The 20,403-nt window shown below is 42.7% G+C and overlaps 4 protein-coding genes across 8 annotated transcripts; 3 read left to right on the top strand and 1 right to left on the bottom strand.

Annotated features, from left to right (window-relative positions):
- Positions 1–687: 687 nt before the first annotated feature.
- LOC103991242 (peroxidase P7-like) lies at positions 688–2,116 on the top strand. The gene is made up of 3 exons (XM_009410619.3): positions 688–967; positions 1,056–1,247; positions 1,373–2,116. Exons 1-3 carry the CDS (start codon positions 755–757, stop codon positions 1,922–1,924), a joined length of 957 nt encoding a protein of 318 aa, XP_009408894.2. The 5' UTR covers positions 688–754; the 3' UTR covers positions 1,925–2,116.
- Positions 2,117–3,459: 1,343 nt separating this feature from the next.
- LOC103991241 (peroxidase P7) lies at positions 3,460–4,941 on the top strand. The gene is made up of 3 exons (XM_009410618.3): positions 3,460–3,763; positions 3,908–4,099; positions 4,195–4,941. Exons 1-3 carry the CDS (start codon positions 3,551–3,553, stop codon positions 4,744–4,746), a joined length of 957 nt encoding a protein of 318 aa, XP_009408893.2. The 5' UTR covers positions 3,460–3,550; the 3' UTR covers positions 4,747–4,941.
- A 3,844-nt stretch (positions 4,942–8,785) lies between these two features.
- LOC135616093 (two-component response regulator ARR18-like) lies at positions 8,786–11,162 on the top strand. Of its 2 annotated transcripts, none has more exons than XM_065115272.1 (6): positions 8,786–9,275; positions 9,482–9,558; positions 9,677–9,734; positions 9,973–10,165; positions 10,268–10,547; positions 10,623–11,162. In XM_065115272.1, exons 1-6 carry the CDS (start codon positions 8,870–8,872, stop codon positions 10,869–10,871), a joined length of 1,263 nt encoding a protein of 420 aa, XP_064971344.1. In that variant the 5' UTR covers positions 8,786–8,869; the 3' UTR covers positions 10,872–11,162. The 2 variants fall into 2 exon arrangements, with proteins under 2 accessions (XP_064971344.1, XP_064971345.1); XM_065115273.1 differs by having other exon boundaries at positions 8,787–9,275; positions 10,271–10,547; positions 10,623–11,160.
- A 3,386-nt stretch (positions 11,163–14,548) lies between these two features.
- On the bottom strand, positions 14,549–18,683 carry LOC103991239 (potassium channel KAT3-like). 4 transcript variants are annotated; one of them, XM_009410615.3, is made up of 11 exons: positions 18,484–18,683; positions 18,179–18,394; positions 17,926–18,081; positions 17,790–17,847; positions 17,380–17,697; positions 16,591–16,830; positions 16,410–16,508; positions 16,268–16,300; positions 16,004–16,189; positions 15,221–15,920; positions 14,549–15,043 (listed from the first exon to the last, which is right to left on the bottom strand). In XM_009410615.3, exons 1-11 carry the CDS (start codon positions 18,654–18,656, stop codon positions 14,931–14,933), a joined length of 2,292 nt encoding a protein of 763 aa, XP_009408890.2. In that variant the 5' UTR covers positions 18,657–18,683; the 3' UTR covers positions 14,549–14,930. The 4 variants fall into 4 exon arrangements, with proteins under 4 accessions (XP_009408890.2, XP_064972734.1, XP_064972735.1 ...); XM_065116662.1 differs by lacking the exon at positions 16,268–16,300; XM_065116663.1 differs by lacking the exon at positions 18,484–18,683 and having other exon boundaries at positions 17,926–18,085; positions 18,179–18,345.
- Positions 18,684–20,403: the final 1,720 nt, after the last annotated feature.

The raw sequence follows: 20,403 nt of genomic DNA, 5'->3' as shown, positions 1-20,403 counted from the left end.
CAGAGGCAGGCATGAAGGATGGATGATTGATCATTCTTCCTTCCTGCTTCTGTTCTCCGCTACTTTGACCTCTTCGGAAGAACTAATTAACCAGCCATTGTTGAGCGAGCCAACGAAAAGGAAGAATTTTTTTACTGACTAAAACTATCTGGTACCTCACTTTCATGCATATCGCACTCAGTCAAATCCCCCAGTCCGATGGTCTCGTCGTCAGTAACAAGAATCCCTTGCTCATTCTTCGGTTCTTAACCAGCATTACTTCCTCCTCCATGCAAGAATATTTTTGGATGCTTACGATTAAGAGTTGCTAGTCAAAATACTGAACTGTGTTCATAATATCATCAAGTTGTTGATGTCGGGGTAGTCGATTTCCAATTGGACTCCTCATCCAAGAGACGGAAAGTATCGTCGAGATCCCCTGTGTCGGCTAGCCTTTAGCTTATCTTATCCTTTTGTCTTTATTTCCTTGCATGCATGAGAGCGGTCAGTTTCATGCCAGCGTCCATTTGGCCCTCATGTTTAATGATGATAAGGAAGTCTCTTGGAACTCCATCCGCCCGCCAATGCCCATTCTTTGACTTGCCACTTCAGCATTGGAGAGAAGCAGCAATCTTTGATGCCCGCCACCGTTTTGACTTTTCAAACCCATACAGCGATGGCGCTGTGTATATATGTATCTCGCCATGGCAGCTCTCTCATCTCATCCCATCCCATCCCATTTCAGCCATCTTCGGTAACGAAGTTGTGATCGACCATGGCCACACTCTCTGATCGAGTCTTCTTCTTCTGTTTCCTTTCTCTGCTTGCCTGTGCTGCCATTAATGGCCAGTTGTCACCGACCTTCTACGGTAGTACATGTCCCAACCTCCAGAGCATAGTGAGGTCCGCCATGAGACAAGCCGTGAACAAGGAGCCGCGGATGGGCGCTTCCATTCTCCGGCTCTTCTTCCACGACTGCTTCGTGAATGTATGCCTCACTTCTGTCTTTCCTTCCTTCCTTACATCGACAGCTTACGGTCGCTGATGAAGAGACATGTCATCTGTTGGTTTCTCAGGGCTGCGACGGGTCGATACTACTGGACGACACCTCCAGTTTCACCGGCGAGAAGAGCGCAGGGCCGAACGCCAACTCTGCCCGTGGCTTCGAAGTCATCGACACCATCAAGTCCAACGTCGAGGCCGCCTGCAAAGCCACCGTGTCGTGCGCTGATATCCTCGCCCTCGCCGCACGCGATGGCGTCGTCCTGGTGAGCGATCGTGTCCTGACTCATCGCGTTGTGCTGTCCCGCATGAACCCTGCATAGATAATGATGGTGGTGATGATGATGACGACGACGACGTTCGCCGCTAACGATTTGAGTACTGCGTGCAGCTTGGTGGACCGACGTGGACGGTGCAACTGGGGCGCAGGGACGCCACCACCGCCAGCCAGAGCGCGGCCAACAGCAACCTCCCCGGCCCCGGCTCCAGCCTCTCCCAGCTCGTCTCCTCCTTCGCCGCCAAGGGCCTGAGCGCGCGGGACATGACCGCGCTCTCCGGCGCCCACACCATCGGCCAAGCCCGCTGCACCAGCTTCCGCTCCCACATCTACAACGACGCCAACGTCAACGCCAGCTTCGCCGCGCTCCGCAAGCAGAACTGCCCCTCGTCCGGTGGCGACAGCAACCTGGCCCCGCTCGACCTCCAGACCCCCACCACCTTCGACAACAAGTACTACCAGAACCTGATGGTTCGGAAGGGCCTCCTGCACTCGGACCAGGAGCTCTTCAACGGCGGGTCCCAGGACTCGCTGGTCCGGCAGTACAGCACGAATCCCGCGGTCTTCAACGGCGACTTCACGGCGGCCATGGTGAAGATGGGCAACATCAGCCCGCTGACGGGGACGAAGGGGCAGATCAGGTTAAATTGCAGGAAGGCGAACTGATACCCGCATGGGTTGAATGCATTCCCATTATTACTTAGCTTTGCTTAGAGTGAAGCACGCAAGTAATAATTAGGCTTTTGTCTACGATGAAGTGTCTGAGACAAGCCTACTGTTTGATTAGCTCATATCATATCAAGTTTATCTTCAAAGGAAAAGGATTTTGATAAGTTATGTTAAGGTCATGACCCCAAATTATGTCTTCATCACTTATCATCCATATATGCTATCAATTACAGAGTGTAAAGTCAAATTCATGAGCATCAATGTATCAACATCGATCAACTATTTCAGCCTACCCAAGTTGAAGAGCCATACGGCGTCTTCTTAAGAAGATCATAAATGCAGCAATACCTTAGTCAACCAGAAAACGATGCTGTCACGGTCAAAGCATGCCGTCGCCATTCTGCACAACTGTCATCACATATCCACAAAACTCGGTCAAAATTCTGGAATAACTTCAAGCGTGCATCCGAAGGTTGTGTTGCGATAAATTAAAAGAAAATTAAGAGAATAATATTATGTTTATAAATATTAAAATAATCTAATGATATATTTATAATCTATTCATTTGAGTTTCTGAGTTGAATTGATGTCTAACTCAATATAAGTCGATCATGACATAGTCGAGGAGATATGATAACATCTATTTGGATTGAATTAACATTTGATGCAATATATGGCAATCCTCACGAATTTGACTTCCTTGCCGGAATCCATTAGGTCTGCGGCTGTTCTTGTTTGAGAAAATGACTTCACAACCTCCGTCCTCTGCCGAGTTTTCCTGGAACATCAAGTACACACACACAGAAGTTACTTACTTGAGCTCTACAATAGAAAGCATGATTGATGGCGTCCTACCGCCAAACTCCAATGATCAAGTGGTGTGTTGTAACGAGAAGCATCCTTGTGTTGATCATTAGGCACCTCACTGCATGGCTCATCCGTCTAAGTTAGATCATGGTGATGAGTTAGATGTACAAGCATCATTTGCACCTGCGCATCACTCAAAGATCCCACAATATCATGAAGTTGAATCGATAAAGCAATTCCATCTTTGCTTTGCTTCAAAAGCTAAGCCATGTCGTTTGGTGACCGACCCTGAATACCTCAATTAAGCTTCCTCTCTCTATCTATCCTTCTCTCTTCCCCCACCATCTTAACGTGGAAGAACCGCAGACAAGTTTAAGGTCATCGCCATTATGTTTGCCATTCACTACAAACTTAATCATGGCGCTACCTGATGAGGATGTGCAGCAAGCAAGACTGCACCTGTAACACTTCTGTGACAAGAAGTTGCTCTTGGAATGAGACATTAGGGTGGAAAGAAGTATGAATACGTTCGATGAGAATGTGCTCACCATGGACTAGAGAGCCGACGAAAGTGACATGGATGGGTTCCATGGCTTCCTCTTCACTTCGAGTCTGCATCCGCTTTCTGATGGTGGTTGCAGGTGGCCATCGAGACGCATAATGACTTGCTTCCCAACCAATCTTCCCTTCTTGAAGCTTGTCTAATCGAATGGAACATGCAAGAAAGAGCAGTATATATAACTGGCTATGTCGAGGCCTTCTTCCCATCTCAAGTCGACCATCTAAGTAGTAGTGCGTTGACCTTGTCGATCGACCATGGCCACCACCTGCAATGGCTTCGTCGTGCTTTGTTTCCTCTCCCTGCTTGCCTGTGCTGCCATTAATGGGCAGCTGTCGCCGACCTTCTACAGCAGTACGTGCCCGAATCTCCAGAGCATCGTGCGGTCGGGAATGACGCAGGCAGTGAATCGAGAGCAGAGATTGGGCGCATCCATTCTCCGGCTTTTCTTCCATGACTGCTTTGTCAACGTATGCATCATTTCATTTCTCTTCTTATGGTCTTATTTAAGGGTATATTGGTGTTGATTGTGTTGTTCCATTTGGAATTCATATTCTTGCTCGGAGAACCATACGATGGAGTGCTCAATAAAGCTTATATGCTTTGGTCGACAGGGCTGCGATGGATCCATTCTACTGGATGACACGGCGACGTTCACCGGAGAGAAGAACGCGATGCCAAACGCCAACTCTGTCCGTGGATTCGAAGTTATCGACACCATCAAATCCAGCGTCGAAGCGGCCTGCCCCTCTACCGTCTCCTGCGCCGACATCCTCGCGCTGGCCGCACGCGACGGCGTAGTACTGGTCGGTATCTTTACATGTTTGAGAGAGAGAGAGAGAGTAGTAGTAGTAGTAGTAGTAGTAGTTTGGCTGACGAATATGCATGATATGCTCTGCAGCTTGGTGGACCAACATGGACAGTGCCACTGGGGCGCCGGGACGCCACCACCGCCAGCCAAAGCGCCGCCAACAGCAACCTCCCAGGCCCCGGCTTCAGCCTCTCCCAGCTCATATCATCCTTCGCCAACAAGAACTTGAACGCCCGGGACATGACGGCGCTGTCGGGCGGCCACACCATCGGCCTCGCGCGGTGCATCAGCTTCCGCCCCCACATCTACAACGACACCAACATCGATCCCAGCTTCGCGTCGCAGCGCCAGCAGAGCTGCCCGTCGTCCGGCGGCGACAACAACTTGGCGCCGCTGGACCTCCAGACTCCCACCACCTTCGACAACAAGTACTTCCAGAACCTCGTCGCTCATAGAGGCCTCCTCCACTCAGACCAGGAGCTCTTCAACAACGGTTCTCAGGACGCACTGGTGCGGCAGTACAGCACCAACGCTGCCGCCTTTGCAAGTGACTTCGCGGCGGCCATGGTGAAGATGGGGAACATCAGCCCATTGACAGGAACAAGCGGAGAGATCAGGTTGAATTGCCGGAAGGTGAATTGAGTCCCAAAACAAACTTGGCTTGCTATCCCTTGATATTAATGGGTTGGAATTTTAAGAAATATTAAAGATAATTCAGAAAATAAAATAAGTATTAATTAGAATTAAAAAGTAGTTGGATTATGAAAGAAAATAATGAGAAGATTACTGTAATTTTAGATTGAATGAGAATAATTGCATTACTGTGTGCCTTCTTCCTTCTCTCCTCTTCGAAATCAGACCTAACATATTAGTCCTACAAATCTAATATTCTCCATCACTGTCAACCGCTGGACGAAGTTTACCTACGAATTCCATGCATGTAATCCTAACAGAACAAATAAGCTTACGTACGATGAATTTTCTTGAGACACCCAAGCAAATATATCATCTGCTTCAGACAGAGTACACATGGCGTTGTTGAGCACAGTAGATGTATTCAAGTTGATGGAATCACTCTCGAAACATGCTTGGTTGATTACAGTGAGATCCACATGCCCATGTCAGCCGTGTCTTCCGAAACAAGAGACAAGGACGGGGCAACCCTGACCCATTCCATCGCTGCATGATCCTTGGATCAGTGAGTTATCCTGTCCAAAGGATGCGAGCCATGCGCGCATACACAGGCACAGCGAGTAGTCCCCTTCATAGGTTGTCGCTTACTGCGACCGAGGGTGAGTAAGATTTCATGGCTATCTCTGTGAATCCACTCCCAACTTGTTCTCGACCCAGTGATCAACACGAGTACATGGTAGTTTCCGTTGCCATCAGTGTCATATGACTCGTATCTGTGATCCCAGTAGCATGACGGGCCAAACCAGCCCATCCATGATTCATTCAACATACCCTCTCTGTATTGGTCTATCCATCCCTGTGGGTAGCAAGTAGGGATTGCAGCAGCAGCAGCTAGCTAGGTTTAGTTATCTTTTACTTCGAGTACTGTACCTTTTTTACCCACTCGACCTCACACTCGTTCATCGAAATTGAAATGAATTCAGTTGAAACTATTACAGATATGAATAATATGTGAGTTGGGTAGGATTTGAAGAGAATCCATAAAATATAGTGAACACTTGTAGTGCAAGCTTTGAAAGTTAGAAAGCTGCAGAGTAAAAAACATCTTTGAAGATACGTGATGATTAGAAGCTCCAAGCAGGACAGTTTCCCTTTTGTTTTCTGCCCACTTCGTCAGCAACATTGGGATGAGAGTCGTCCTGAACTCGCTGACGAACAGTAGCCATATAATACATGGAAGCAGCGGTAAAACTTGAGTGAGAGAGAGAGAGAGAGAAAAGGAAGGCAGGCAGGCAGGCATGCATGCATGTGAGACAGTGATACTGTCTCGAAGAAAATGCCTATGTTTGCGGCGGGTCTTCAGCCAACGCATTGGAGCTTCAGTTGGTCAGCCATGTCAATGCAGTATCCAACGAAGCGGCAGCAGAAGGAGGACAAGCAGCAGTCACGCAAACTAGCAGACCCATCAAGCTTGAGAAGGGACCGGGAGGGGGGTGAAGCAACAGCAGGTGCAGAAGAGGACAAGGTGGCCTCATTCAGATCTGCCTACCATGCTTTTGTTTATTCTCATGTGGGGGATATGTACTCGACAATGCTATATTGCATGGAGGATATTCTACAACTCAATAACACCACCCGTAGTCTCTGATCCCCCTCAGTACAATATTGCATCAATAACTCAGTCAATTTGGCTCACTGTTCATGCTCACAGGCTACAGTGAGATGCTTCTTAGCTTCTGATATAACTACACTTTCCACCCACATGATGTTCATCAACTCGCATGCCTTGTTGGAGTTTTAAATGTGAAGTAGATTGCATCATTGTGCAGCTTCCAGCCTCCATATCTGTCTCATGAGGGTGACGATGGGATGATGTCTCCATGCGTGAAACCAATGCCAAAACCTTCTAAGATTCTCCAGCTCCCAATATATAAAACATGCATGCAGCATCGATTCCCGATCTGTACACTCGGCTTGTTTATGTCATCCGAGGAACAGCTGCAACAATTGTAGCACCATTATATACCGCTTTTAGTTCTGGAATATTTGTCCTCTCTTCGAATTTGATATGCTATTGTGGATTGCGATTATTGTAGTGTGTGTGTGTGTGAGTTGAACCATGCCGGAATATATATTTACATCCACCTACGTTGCATGGAAAGTAATAATATACATGCGAAGGACGTGACCACTGCATGTGAACGCCACACACATCTACATTTCCAAGGCTAGTCAACGAGGAGGAGAGTGAAGCCAAAGTATTCCCATCAGACTCATCATCGAGTCCAATGTGCATGCCACTCTAAATCATTCTGAGTAGCCTGCGATTTCTGAATTAGGTGCAGTCCATCACTGTATCCTTCCCAATTCTCTCGGTTGGAAGAATCTTACAGCCATTCGGTCTAATCAACATGGACAAGTCAAAGATGCAGTTTGACGATTGCGCCAATATTCGTGCTCGATGGGAATAATCACGATACGGAATTGTAGGCATGCATGCGATGGTAGACGACCGGTCAACGTATTGACGTGGATGAAAAGTCAGGGAGATGCGTGCATTGTTGACACCCAACGCTTTCACGCAATAGTTGGGAAACCATCACATTGTGACTTCTTACCCTTTTGTCGGCCATTCAAATCCCAATTGGAATGCGATCGTTTCTTCGGCGTCTTATAGAAAATGTCGTGAGTGTCTTGTCAACGGCCGATGCCAAATTGTCATCCATAGATTGATTTGTACGGTATAAACAATTAAATATGTAATATATCCGTATATATATATTATCAATGTCAAGAATTTGGTTCTTTTATCTTCGAATCACAACCATCATGATTCCTCTCATCATCTCATGATGATTAATGCAATCGGTTTCTCATTACTTGTTGGAAATAGAAGAGGACCGGCCAAGCCATAAATAGAGAAGCACAAGTCAAACTCGGTTTAACCCTACGTTCGTAACACAGTGGCCATGTGTTCACCATTGCACGCTCCTCGCATGAACGTCATAGGAATCGAAGTTGTCGTATTGTCTTGAAACGCAAAGTGCAAATATGCTTTAAATGAGCATGAATTTGTCACCAGGCTTGTTTTGTTTGACTTCGGTTTCCATCCTCGTGAGTAAATGTGCTTTTGAGGAGAATAATTGTTTTGATTTGTATCGATCACTTCGCATCGAGGTTATTAGGGGTGTTCAAATCGAATAAAAAATTTGATTCAGCTACGAATCAATCTAAATTGATTCATCAATAATTTGATTTTGAATACTATAAACGATTCTCATTCCAGAATTGATATAACATATTTTGATCCCCAGATGAGTCATCACCGACGTCACACGTCACATCCTAACTAATATCAGAATCCAATACCGCACATCATCGATATAAAGAAGAGCAATGAGTCAGCCCGGATCCCGACCAACGTCGATCAACATTCCTTCTCGAGGACGCGGCCACCTCACCATCCTACTCACCCCGCCATATGCTCCCTAACCGTGCTGACTCATCAGCCACAGTACTTTTATTCACTAACAAAAATCAAATCGATTTTGACCTAATTTTTAATATCATAATTTCATAAATTGTATGAAGTCCGTCTAATTGAACTAAGATTTCAGTTCGATTCATCTAAAAAATATTTTTTAAATTATTAAAAATAATAAATTGATTAATCGAATCGATATGATTAGGTAGATTCGAATTGATTTTGGTTCGAACCTATCTTAATTTAATATAATCGAACTAAAAATTAGTTTAATTTGATTTAGCCCTGCAAACCGGTTTGAACACCATAGTGATTGCTATATATCGGTGACAGGAACTCATCTCCTTCCCCCTCGAGATACCATCTATGCTTCTCTTCGTCCTCTGGGCTTCTCAGCACTGTTCTTTTCTCCCACACAACAGTGAAATCAATTATAATAGAGAAGTAGTCCAAGTGGGGAATACTTGCTGATGGCCATATTATATCATGAGTCTTCAACACGTCCACATCTTTCTCTCTCACCCTCAATATTAATATCATCACTGCTGTCCCTACACTCCCCTTTCTCTTACTCTCCCACCTTCCTCATCATGCTAAGCCAAATGGTAGTGTAAGAAAAGTAGGAGGCGGCCAAAAGGAGGGGGAGACATGGCAGAGGCGGTGGAGGCTGCGGCGGTGGACGTCTGCGGAGATGAGGAGAAAAGCGAGGAGAGAAGCACCAGGAGCTGCCGATCTGCGACGCACAAGAGGAGATTGGACGAACTGGATCTTAACGAGGGTGTGGGGAGCGACGGAGGCAGCGGCGATGATGATGATGGAGGTAGCGTTACGGAGGTGGCAGGAGGAGCGAGCTCCAGCAACAACAGCAGCAGCAGCAACAACGACAGTGGAAGCAACTGCGATACCAAGAGCGGCAGGCCAGCCGAGGGAGTCGATCAGATTAGGATGCCGACGGTGAGGCAGTACAATCGTTCCAAGCTGCCGAGGCTGCGGTGGACTCCGGATCTCCACATCTCCTTTGTCCATGCGGTGGACAGGCTCGGTGGACCAGACAGTAAGCTCACGAAATGCTACCCTTATAAACATTTGATGTTGAGGAAACTGTAAGGGAAGATTACGTAATTGATGAGATGATTTTTCCTTTTCCCCTCATTTTTCCTCCATTTATCTACAAAGAAAGAAAGGATTTCAGAGCATTGCTCCGTTGTCTCTAGCTGATCTAGTCTTGCAATCACCTTATTGATGAAATGGATGGTGCAGGAGCGACACCAAAGTTGGTTCTTCAGGTGATGAATGTGAGGGGACTCAATATAGCGCATGTAAAGAGTCACTTGCAGGTGAGGCATAGAAAACCTAATCAAGCAGCTACCCACCCAAAAGATGGTTCTAATTGCCCTTATTTTTTAGATTTTTCCCTTCCTTGTCATGATCTCTGCAACCTTTTTCTTGCATCAGATGTATCGAAGCAAGAAGCTAGACAATGCTTGGCAAGAGAAGTCGCCCTTCTTTTCAGGTTTGATTTTGGTCACCCTTTTTTTCTTGAAGGATTCAAACATCATCTTCCAAATTCCCCATGTAATCTTGTGGCCTAATACATAGCATAAATCCTCTCACACATGTAGTTCTTCAGAATTCCTCTGTGTTTGGTATTATAGCTTCAAAGATAATGCTCACCTTCTTGTGCTATACTACATGGATCATGCTTGGGGAAAGAAGACAACCAACATATGTAGCATTGTCAATTGTTGCAGCTGTATCTCCCATGGATGCGTACTTGAGAAGAGGCCTACATGAGATGTCTTATCAGAGAACTGCTGCTTCTTCATATCAGTCCTCCGGCATGGAAAATAGTGGCTATTTTCAGTGGAGTCCTCAGGAGACCGATCGCTTTTACAGCCTTATGCAGAGGCTAAAGCCATTCGATCTTAAAACTGGCAACTATGGGTATACAACTCGAATTCTGCTTATGTCGGTCATACTACCCTCGAGCTCGAGCTCTCAAACCCTAATTCCTAAAGGAAGTGTTGTTTTGTTCCATCCTCATAGCAGATCTCAAGATCAAGGATTGTTCTTCGGGGAGGACGGGAAGCCATCTTCATCCCAGTTGTTTGATGCAAGGAATCCCAGATCTCGGCACCATTACCTCCAGGGAATAATGGATGGGACTAGAAGTGGAAAGTTTGATGGGATCGGTAGCGGTAGTCTGCGACCAGTCTCCACCAGTACTGCTCCTGTGCCTGGATGGAAGAACAGCAGCAGCAGCTACTCCCTCAAGGATAACATGTCTAGTTTGCATGACCCAATCATCGTCGATGATCGACTCGAGGTACCATGTTGAGAACTGTAGTGTTATTTGATCCGTAGGCAAGCTTTCGATCTTCGTCTCTCACTTCATGACCAGGAGCTGGAAGAGATGCGTGGAAAAGTAGAGCCCAAGGCCATCGTTGACCTGCAGCTAAGCTTGGGAAGGAACCCGGTAGACGGTGGAGCAAACGGGAAGATGAGCGTCGGGGCCGAGGAAGGCGTCAGTCTGCTTTCGCTCTCACTCACTCCGCCCACTGCCATGCAGCAGGAAGAGGAAGGCAGCAGCACGCAGCTCCAGATGAAGTCACTGGAGAGAGGAAGCAGCAAGATGGCCTCTCTGGGCTGAGTACTTTGGATCTGACCATGTTCATTAGGGCATCGGAGTGAGATCTTTCAAGTACTTGTCTCGAGCCTCGCAGTATATATAATATGCACAGCGATAGGTAACGTGGATGGAATAAGTTTGAGGAATATCAACTTAGCTATCATGATAATGAATTCGTCTCAATCTTATCATGCATTCTTGTTTCCTTAATCTACCATTGCATCTAAACTCTTTTTTCCTGTGTTCTCTTGTTCTGAATTATTCTAATTAAAATGGAGCCAAATAGCTTAGTTGCATTACATGTTTCTCTTGATTAGCAATACATAAGATACCTAATTGTTTTGTTTCTTACCTCATGATCTTCGATGTGCCTCTTTATCTTGTTCAACTCTTTTTATTTATTGTCATCGATTGATCTCGAAACAAACAATCTTTCTTCACAATACTTATCTGAAGCTGATTAATAATTTTGTTATATTTATTGTTAAGAAGAGAGAGAGAGAGAGAGAGGACAAATTTTGTGCCTTTCTTTTAAGGAGAAGAGAATGCATTTCCATAAAAAGAACAATTACATGCTTCTATGCACTATTTCTTTTGTTGGTTAAAGAGAGAAGAGTTAGCTTTTGCTACATTGGGAAAGAACAGTCGATCTTACATATCTCTCATTTGCTCTGTTATGGGAGAATGCAGCACCAAATTAGCATTCCCTTAAAATTGGAGATACCTAACGACTGTTTGGCTCATTTATGAAAAGCTGAGATTTCTTCTTTGCAAAACGAAATCTAAGACAGGATGGATAGAGCCAAAGATATCACAGTCTGATATGTGTTCCATCTTACGAAGCCACCATGGATACTTCCAGACCTGTAGCATGTTCCAAAAGCATAGTCTGGAATCATGTGTTAGCCTTTGACTAGCATAGAATGTTATCTTAAGAATCAAGTATGAGCTTCGTATGTTTTCTGCTGGTCATTGAGTTTGTCATAGGAGGAGCAGTAGGACAAATGATGCATTGTCGAATGCTGCACAGTGTTTTTAGTGAAGATGAAATCATAAGAGAAGCGGCGCTGTGGATCCAAAAGTTGTCAGTGGTATATTCTGAGCTTATTAGCAATCATACGATCTGTTCCATTGAGTGGTGGAACAGAGTCAAAGAAGCTTTGCCTGTGGGACACACACTGCAACACTACTCTGTAGCCTTGTTTTAACGATGGCAATGGCTTAGAAGGAAAGCATCAGTCACTGCAGAATACTTTGGGGTTAACTTGGTTTCAGCTCATGATCTTAATTGAACGAGTCATATGTTTTCTACTGTGTGCGTGTGGCAGATCAAGACATGTCTCCCCGGTGGACTGATCAAACACCCACAGATCGATCTCATTACCTTCTTTTGTTGGTCAAAAGATGGGAGAATGAGTGCCCAGAAACAACTAAAGATTTGCAGGCCACCGCAGCAAAAGAAGATTTAGTGGTTGATTGCACTTGAGATCGAGAATGAAGATATGTACAAGATTTTGAGTCTCTCTCTGACTTGTCTTTATCCTTCAAAGGTTGGTCGGTCAGATCTTTCCATTCCTCCTATATAGTGGTAATGAGACTACCAACACAATGCCTCTCTTCTCCTTTCTCGTTGCACCCCAAACAAATAAACACTCCACCATCATGGGGATCAGACATAGTTTAGGGTTTCTGACCTCTCTTCTCGTCTTTCTTCTATCTCTTCTCCTCTTCTCTCTCCCTCCTTCCTCCCTCTCCACTCAAGAAGACGACGCTCGCTCTCCCCTCACCCCACGTGAACGATACCGCCAAGACTTCCATGTCATGAAGCCGAGGCCTTGGCCTTACCCTTCCAACGATGATCACCTGATCCACGACGGCGAGAGGAGGATGATGAGAAGAAGAAGAAGAAGAGGAGCAAAGAGGAAGCCTGGCTATGTCGACCTCGGAGCCACGACATTCTCCGCAATGCTCCCACGGGGCTTCGTTCCCCCGTCCGACTCTTCTTGGTGCCACAACGGTGCACCCGATTCCATCAACATCTACTGCGACCACAAATCCACCTCGAGACCATAATGAAGGAGCAGTCAAAGGTCTCTTTCTTCTACTCGCTGCCGTCTTGAAATTGCCGGCGACCCTTCTTCTTGTTTTGGAGCAGTCAAACAGTGATGATGATGTCTTCTCGAGAGTGTAAAGGCGATTTCTTGAATGCTAAGAGGTTAACAACCAAGATTTTACAGGAAAAGATCCACATAAGAACCCTAAGACATGGTGTTCTTGGCATATCGTTGGTCACACGCTTTCATCCTTGGTTTAATGTATGTTGAAATGACACCGGCTTTTAAGCAAAAGAGTTGAAATTATAATGATTAATGACCCACATTTTAGTTTAATGTATGTTGAAATGATATGCACATCTGTTGACCTCATTAGGGGTTCTATATTAATTCTTTTCAATTTAAACATAATCGGTAATTATCAACATTATGTTAAATAAAAAATCATGGCTAAATACTCACATTAGAAAAAAATAAATTCTAGTGGTAAGTAAATAATTTTTTTAGATAATACATATTTTGACGATCTAAGTTAGGGTAGAGATTCGGATCCAACCAAAATTCTTTATAGGTCAATCTCAATTCAGGTCAACGTTTACGAAACGTTGAGTCTACAAAACTGACTCACACATGGTGTTTAAGATCATGATGTTTACCGATTTGATTGACTTAACCAATCATATGTCTCTCGTAATATCGGGTGATCGATATATTGGCCACTTGGCTAATGTGCCAACATGTCATTCGTTATATCTATAAAATAGAATATTTTTTATATTATTTTTAATAATTTTAAGTTGATTTATTATGTTTAAATTAATTTATTTTATGTGATTTACTTTCGACGAGAAGTGAGAAAAGCACGGAAAAAAGATGTGATAGGATATCGGGTCAAGTGCGGCATCTCCAAACCGTTATATATTTCCGTTATAACTGATAAAACGGCCGTTATTTATTCTTGTATCTCATCGAAAGAAGCGCCATCTCCTCGCATCGATCCCCTCGGCTTTCTACTCTTCCATTCGTCTTCCCAGATCCATCGCCTCGGTGTCGTCTTTGGGTCTTCCTCTTATCCCAAGGTGCGCCACCAATCTACACTCGGGCTCTGGTTTGTGATGTATATGTTATGCGATTAATTTCTGGTTAGTTGCACGTTATGCCATTTCGACGCTTGAGTTCGTCGTCATCTTGGAAGCTTCGTGCTTCTGCGATGTAGAGATTTGTGTTTCATGTTGCTTGATAAGCGTATCGATCATTGATCGTCAGAAAGCAGGGTTTTCTCCACCGTTTAAGCGGAGAACTAGTTGCATTCTGAAGATCGTTGTTACGGTCGGAGCCAAATCTTTAGCCGTCCGGCGTGTAACCTAATTGCTGCTACATTGCTTGTTGCTGAATCTTAACACTATGTCAATGTTTGTTTATAGATAAATACAGTAGCAATCATATAATTGAAGATCCAAATTAAAGCTAGTAGGTTGAGGGATTTGCTCTTCATTATAGTAAACCATTTTTCTTGAATTCTGTAAAGTATTTACTCCTCTTTAGTTCTCTAAGCTTGTTTTCGACATCCTTATACAGCACAGATTCAATGAACGGGATCTTGAACTGATCCTGGAGCTTGACAAGTCTAAAGAGACTTCCATATAAGGATAAATATCGGAATATCCATATCTCTTGTTCGGAGATAATAAAGCCTCTTCCTTTATATAAGTTATTCTTTTCACACACACACAAAAGAAAAAAAAAAGTAAAAAAAAAAAGGAGAGAAAAAAAGACAAAGGACCAGACTATATTCAACTAGGGATCTTATCCATTCTCAACTGGTTTATGGACTCAGCCTCAGTTTTTTAATGACCCCATGAGCAAACTTTCTGTGTCTTGATATTGACTCAAAGTGTACCTGACTTGAGTTCCACATACTGTTGTTAGTATTGAGTTGGTGATAGTAATTTAAATAACATAAATATCTTTCTTCAATAGCCATCATCAACTTGCTGTGACCTTTTATAAGGTCAAACAAAGTCCCTCACGTCTCTAGGAGATATAAATGGTCTCCATCTCGAATAACTGCAATGTCATCTATTTCTGCATTATCTTGATTCACCACCTTTCTAGGTTGATGACCGGTGAACTTTTGACCTGCAATTGCGCAAAATTATGCTTGAGACAATCCTGTCGCTGGATGATCTTGGTTTAATGGAATGCATATTATAGGCACCAATATGTTCTAGTTTTGGGTTTAGAAAAGAAAATCTATTAGTAGAGAAAACTAATTTACTGTCCCTGGATATTTTAGCTAAAACAAATAGTACTTACTAGCAATTTCAAAGAGCTCCCCCATAGAACCAGGTAAGTTTATGAGCTTCCTGGTCTGTTCTCTTGTGCTTCTTGACTTTCTTGAAAGCATGTGAATGATGACTCTTTTGCTGGCCATTTGTGCATTATCAGTATCAATTGAGCCGCTTTGAATGTTTAAGCATCCATTTTTCATTCCGTCAGGAAACTTTGAGTGCATAGGTTGCTGGATTGGTTCTTGATCACTTTCAGTTGCCTTTTTCCTGCTAATTGTGTTTTCTTGACTCTCTGTCATGGTCATTCTGTTTTTGTTTCTTAGTGTCAATTTGTGGCAGCCATCAGTCTTAACTTCCTCTGTAAACGCTGCTGGTGACCAATTGCTATCATTTAGTTTGACCATGTTTGCTCCTTGATCCAAATTGATGCCTTTATTATATCCCATTTTGTCATCCCTATCAAGTGCTGCATATTTTTCTGCATCAGTTGGACTCATGTCAATTCCATACCTTACTAACTCATAAGATGCATTCAAGCTATCATTCCCTGAAAATGTGCATGCAATATGTCTTCCTTCCATTGATCCCACTGTTTGAGGTTCTTGAACATTGTAATCCTGGCTTGGAGAAGACATGCTCTGATTTTCTCTCTTGAATTTTTCGTCAAGAACTCGTGGGCCATTTTCATCTATTCCAGGAAATGATCTTTGTTCTAATTTCAATTTCTGTAAAATAATATGTATAATTATGAGCTTCTATTTTTATTCAAGAGCTCTTTGCTTGATCAAGAATGTAAACCAAGTAGTACCTGTAAAAGATTGTTCTTAATGGTATTCCCATCTTCTGTATTCTCCTTAATCATGTTCATAAATGTGGTGCTGCTCAACCTTAGAATTTGTGAGAGTTCAACAGAACTTGCAGTAAATGGTTGTGGCATGCAACACAGGATCCCTATCTCCCCAAATACTTCTCCTGCAGCTAGCCTTGCACAAAACTGTTAACACGCAGATGCACACTTAGACATTCTTTTAGTATGTATATATTATGGAGAAAAAAAAGAATATTAACATACTCGTTCATTCCCACCAATATTTGATCTCAAATCCTGTGATGAACCCAAATCAGCAAAAAGATAAATGTATTTTTTGTAACCTTGAACGATTTTACATGAACACCATGATATTTTAATGGAAACAATCAAAGATTTTTCTTACCACTGCTCCTGATACCAATAGGTAAAGATCTGATGATGCCTCATTTTGCAGTATTACATCTTCCCTTGGTGGAAAATACTCGGCTTGCATTTCTGTAACCTATTGCTTGCAAGAACATCATATAATTGTATCAGCAAAGTCGCCAAGATGTTTGTCACTAGAGGCAGGGATGAATGCATACCAGTTGATAAAGGAACTTGAAGGAAACTCCACGGAAAAGGTAGACTTGTTGTACAATTGGAAAGAACAAGTAATATGCTATGCTTGAATGAATACCCTTGGGCAGATCATTCAAGGTTTCTTGCTGTTTTAGTCCCTCTGTTTTGAACCGTAAGCATATGTGTGATAGCATTTGATCCTTGATGCGCTGGGGCAGCTGATTTCTTGCTGCAAACTCCGAAGCAGCTTGGATTGTGTCCCTCTGTTGCATCAAATTTTTGTCATCAGTGGATGAGAAAAGATGGCAATTACCTTAAACAAACCTGAGATATTGATCCTTAAAGTTGCTTTTCTTTACTTTAGCAAGTCATTTACTTTCTAAATGAATGTTTATCAGGTAAAACCTTAGATATAGCCAGTAGATATGTTAGGATAAAGTTACATTCTTAGTTTATGTTACAACAAATTAATTGACTTATTTGAATATCCAAATACAACTGCAAACTCACTCTTATCTACTGAAACTAGTCAATCTATTGGCAGTTTTACCGAAAGGAAAAAGAATAACACAAATTGACGTTCCGCTTTTGTTTGTAATAGAATAGTAAAATATTTCTTGACCTCCTGAGAGCCAATAACCAAGAATGAAGTAGATCTATCCACACCTCATTTGAAAACAAATGTTTTTCATGTAATGTGCTTAAGTTTAATATTCATGAAATTAACTCATAATTGTAACTCCTTACCTCCAAACATTCCAAACTTATAATTAGGTAACTCGGTATTAAGTGGAAGAAGGAACAACACATACGAAGTTTCTCGTGCGGCTGGTTCCATGTACAACAAGGTTCGTCATGTTTCCAATGAGGTAAGCTGTCAATCCCAAATTAAACATCATGTAGAAGATGTCAACTAGCATTTCTCTTGAGTTCTCAGCATGTAAGTCGCCATAACCAGTTGTTGTCAGTGTTGTGATGGACCAGTAAATTGCAGTTACATATCTGGTCCACAGACTTTCTGATCTGAAGTTTGGCATCACTGCACCTATCCATGTTCTCTTTGGATTAGGGTATCGATCAGCAATAAGGTAATTGAAGCATCCGGCACAGTGTACAGCAAAGAGAGTTACCTAAAGCCAAACAAAGAAGTTGCAAGTGAATCATTTACCCACCATAATTGTGTGGACACTGAAAGGAAGTGAAGAACCGGCTGAAAGCTTACTAAGATGAGCTTCGTGCATCGTGTCCAGAAATAGTTGAATCTGATATCCTTCTCAAGCCTATTGAAAGAAAATGATATAATGATTATCCATTTTCATTGTTCATCTTATGTTGAAGTTGCTGGAGAGGATGCAGACCTTGAAAAAAGGGAACTGACCCGACGTAGCCGCCACAGTCTGAGCATATTGAGTATTTTAAAACCAAGGTTGTTCCCACTGCCTCTGAAGAGAAGGCTGATTGCTTGAAATGGAGCCGTCGATAAGATGTCAAAGATAAACCAGGAGGATAGATATCTGCCTGGTCAGGTTGTGTTAATACAGTATATCATGAACTTTCCTAATGATTACTATGCTTCTGGAACAAGAAATAGCTACAAGTCACATAACTAACCTGGCTGCAATCCTCTTTGGGTCATCAATTAAGAGATATGATTTACGATCAAGAAAAGCAACAAAAAAGGTTACAATAATATCAATTGCAAAAAAGCTATTCAGGATGTTTTCAACCCAGAAAAGTTTGGCTGGCAAGTATCTCAGAAATGCTAGTTCAAAAGGACAGATCCAGGCTGAATAAATAACCAGGAGAACCAGGAACATTTGCCATGCTCTGAGGACAGAAGACGTAAATGGAGAATGTATTAGCTGGTTATTCTGTTTCTGTATTGATGAGATTAGGATGTGCAGCGGAAACTTCACCTGTAATGAGGATCATAGGGTGATATCATAAACTTTCTAAGCTTGATTGATTGGTTAATATTTGCTCCCAAAGATGGCAGGAGATCACTGGAGAAGCTGTAGCTGCTGCTTTCCTCCTGGAACCCATCATAACAGAACCGCTGAAGGTAGGATTTTGCACAAAAGAGGACCATGTTTGCTTTGGGATGATATGTGAAGCTAATGTGTATGGTGAGTGGAGGAGTGATTATATACAGCTGAAGGCTATGTTCAGTTGATTATGGGTTAAAATAAAGAAAAAGGAAGATTTAGAAAAAAGTGAAAAGCAAAGTCAGTTAGTTTCGGGCATTGACAGAGAGAACGGGAATTTTCAAGATATGTGCTTGATGTAAGACTATAGGCAGTGTTAAACGTGCATATTTTAGGTGCAGAACATTTGTTGGTTAGTTAATTAAGAGGATGGTGCTATCATGATAAATGGATGCCTGGCTCTAATGACCATAATAATACAGGTCCTGAAGCATGAAAACTAGTCTATAAAGAAATTATCATTATTACTGATGCTTGTTAGTTTTGTCAGGGTCTTGGGAGAAGGCTGGGATTGAAAACTGACTTAGGTTCACCAAAATTTACCTCAAAATCCATGTGAAGGCAACTTCCCAACATCAGGCATGTAAGTGACCTCTGATTAGTTATACCCGTTATGGTTTAACAATGTGGTCCAATAAGCACCATTTGATCTCTGAACAAAGCATCTCTTTCTCTTTCTTATGTAGTGGGTTTCAATATGTTCTCTTGCTGATGGGAATCAATTTATGTTCTCTTGCTGATAATCAATTTATGGCAATCAAATATTTTCATTGCATAGAGGATATTGAAGTAGGTTTTGTGGTTTCCCAGAAAAAAAGTTGTTTCATAATCCTGAATTTAATTCTTGCAGAAGATGCTTTTGAATATGAAAGGATGCCAATCAAACTAGTCTAGAGATTCTTCAAACTAGTCTAAAGATTCTATCTTGTACCGTAATTTCTAGGACAACTGGCAGGAGGAGGATTTTTGGTCTTTTGGCCTTCGGGTAGACTCACACCTACAGGAGCCTGATGAAATTCAGTGAAATGCTTTGCGAATTATACTTAATATGTCAAGAGGGGTTTGTTCAATTTAAGCTACTGTCTGGATCAAATTAGGTGCTTCTTAATCCACATGTATGTGAATAAATTCAGAAAGCAGCCTGGTTTGCCACAGGACCCTCAATGATATTGAAGATCTTTGATGTGACAGGTATGGCCAGAAAATGATTAAAGCAGAACCCAGGAGGATGAAAACATAGTGTTGCAGTCTATGGATTCTTCTGGAATTAATTGGTCATTGGACAAATCATATCTTGCAAGATAATTGGTTTGAGTTGCTTTTAGCTGAATCTTTAACGGTCAATCTTGCCATCTTGATTACTTTGATTGGGGTAGGTAAGAGTAAAGAAATTCAGGAATCAGCTTCTTTGTCTTGTTATCAAGTTGGTTGCTGGCTAAGTTGCATCTCAGCATCGTGGTTTGATGCTCACCATTTAGAAGGTCATCTATATGGCTTATAATTTCAGTAGCGTAATAAACAGATGTATGGATCAGCTCTAACACCATCACTGGGTATCCTGAAATCTGCTGATTTGACTTCATTTACACCTATTCTGACTCTACATGGACAAACCTAGGGGGAATTTAGTGATGCTTTACAATCGAATAAACATTGTGCTGTTTGATATGGTCTCTTGATTAGCTGTTATGTGTTTTGTGTCCATTCGCTATGTTTCTCTTCCTTATAATGTGGCAGTTGTTCAACTCATGCATGATGCATATTCCAGGATGCCTTCCTGGAGTCAAGAATCAGATGATCTACACCTTCCAGGGAAGAGCAAGAGAACAGAAAGTAATCTGCATCTTTGAA

The sequence above is a fragment of the Musa acuminata genome, chromosome BXJ2-7 (genome assembly GCF_036884655.1).
Source record: "Musa acuminata AAA Group cultivar baxijiao chromosome BXJ2-7, Cavendish_Baxijiao_AAA, whole genome shotgun sequence".
In the NCBI taxonomy this organism is placed as follows: Eukaryota; Viridiplantae; Streptophyta; class Magnoliopsida; order Zingiberales; family Musaceae; genus Musa; species Musa acuminata.
The sequence above is the reverse complement of the archived record's forward strand: the minus strand, read 5'-3'. Positions and strand labels throughout refer to the sequence as shown.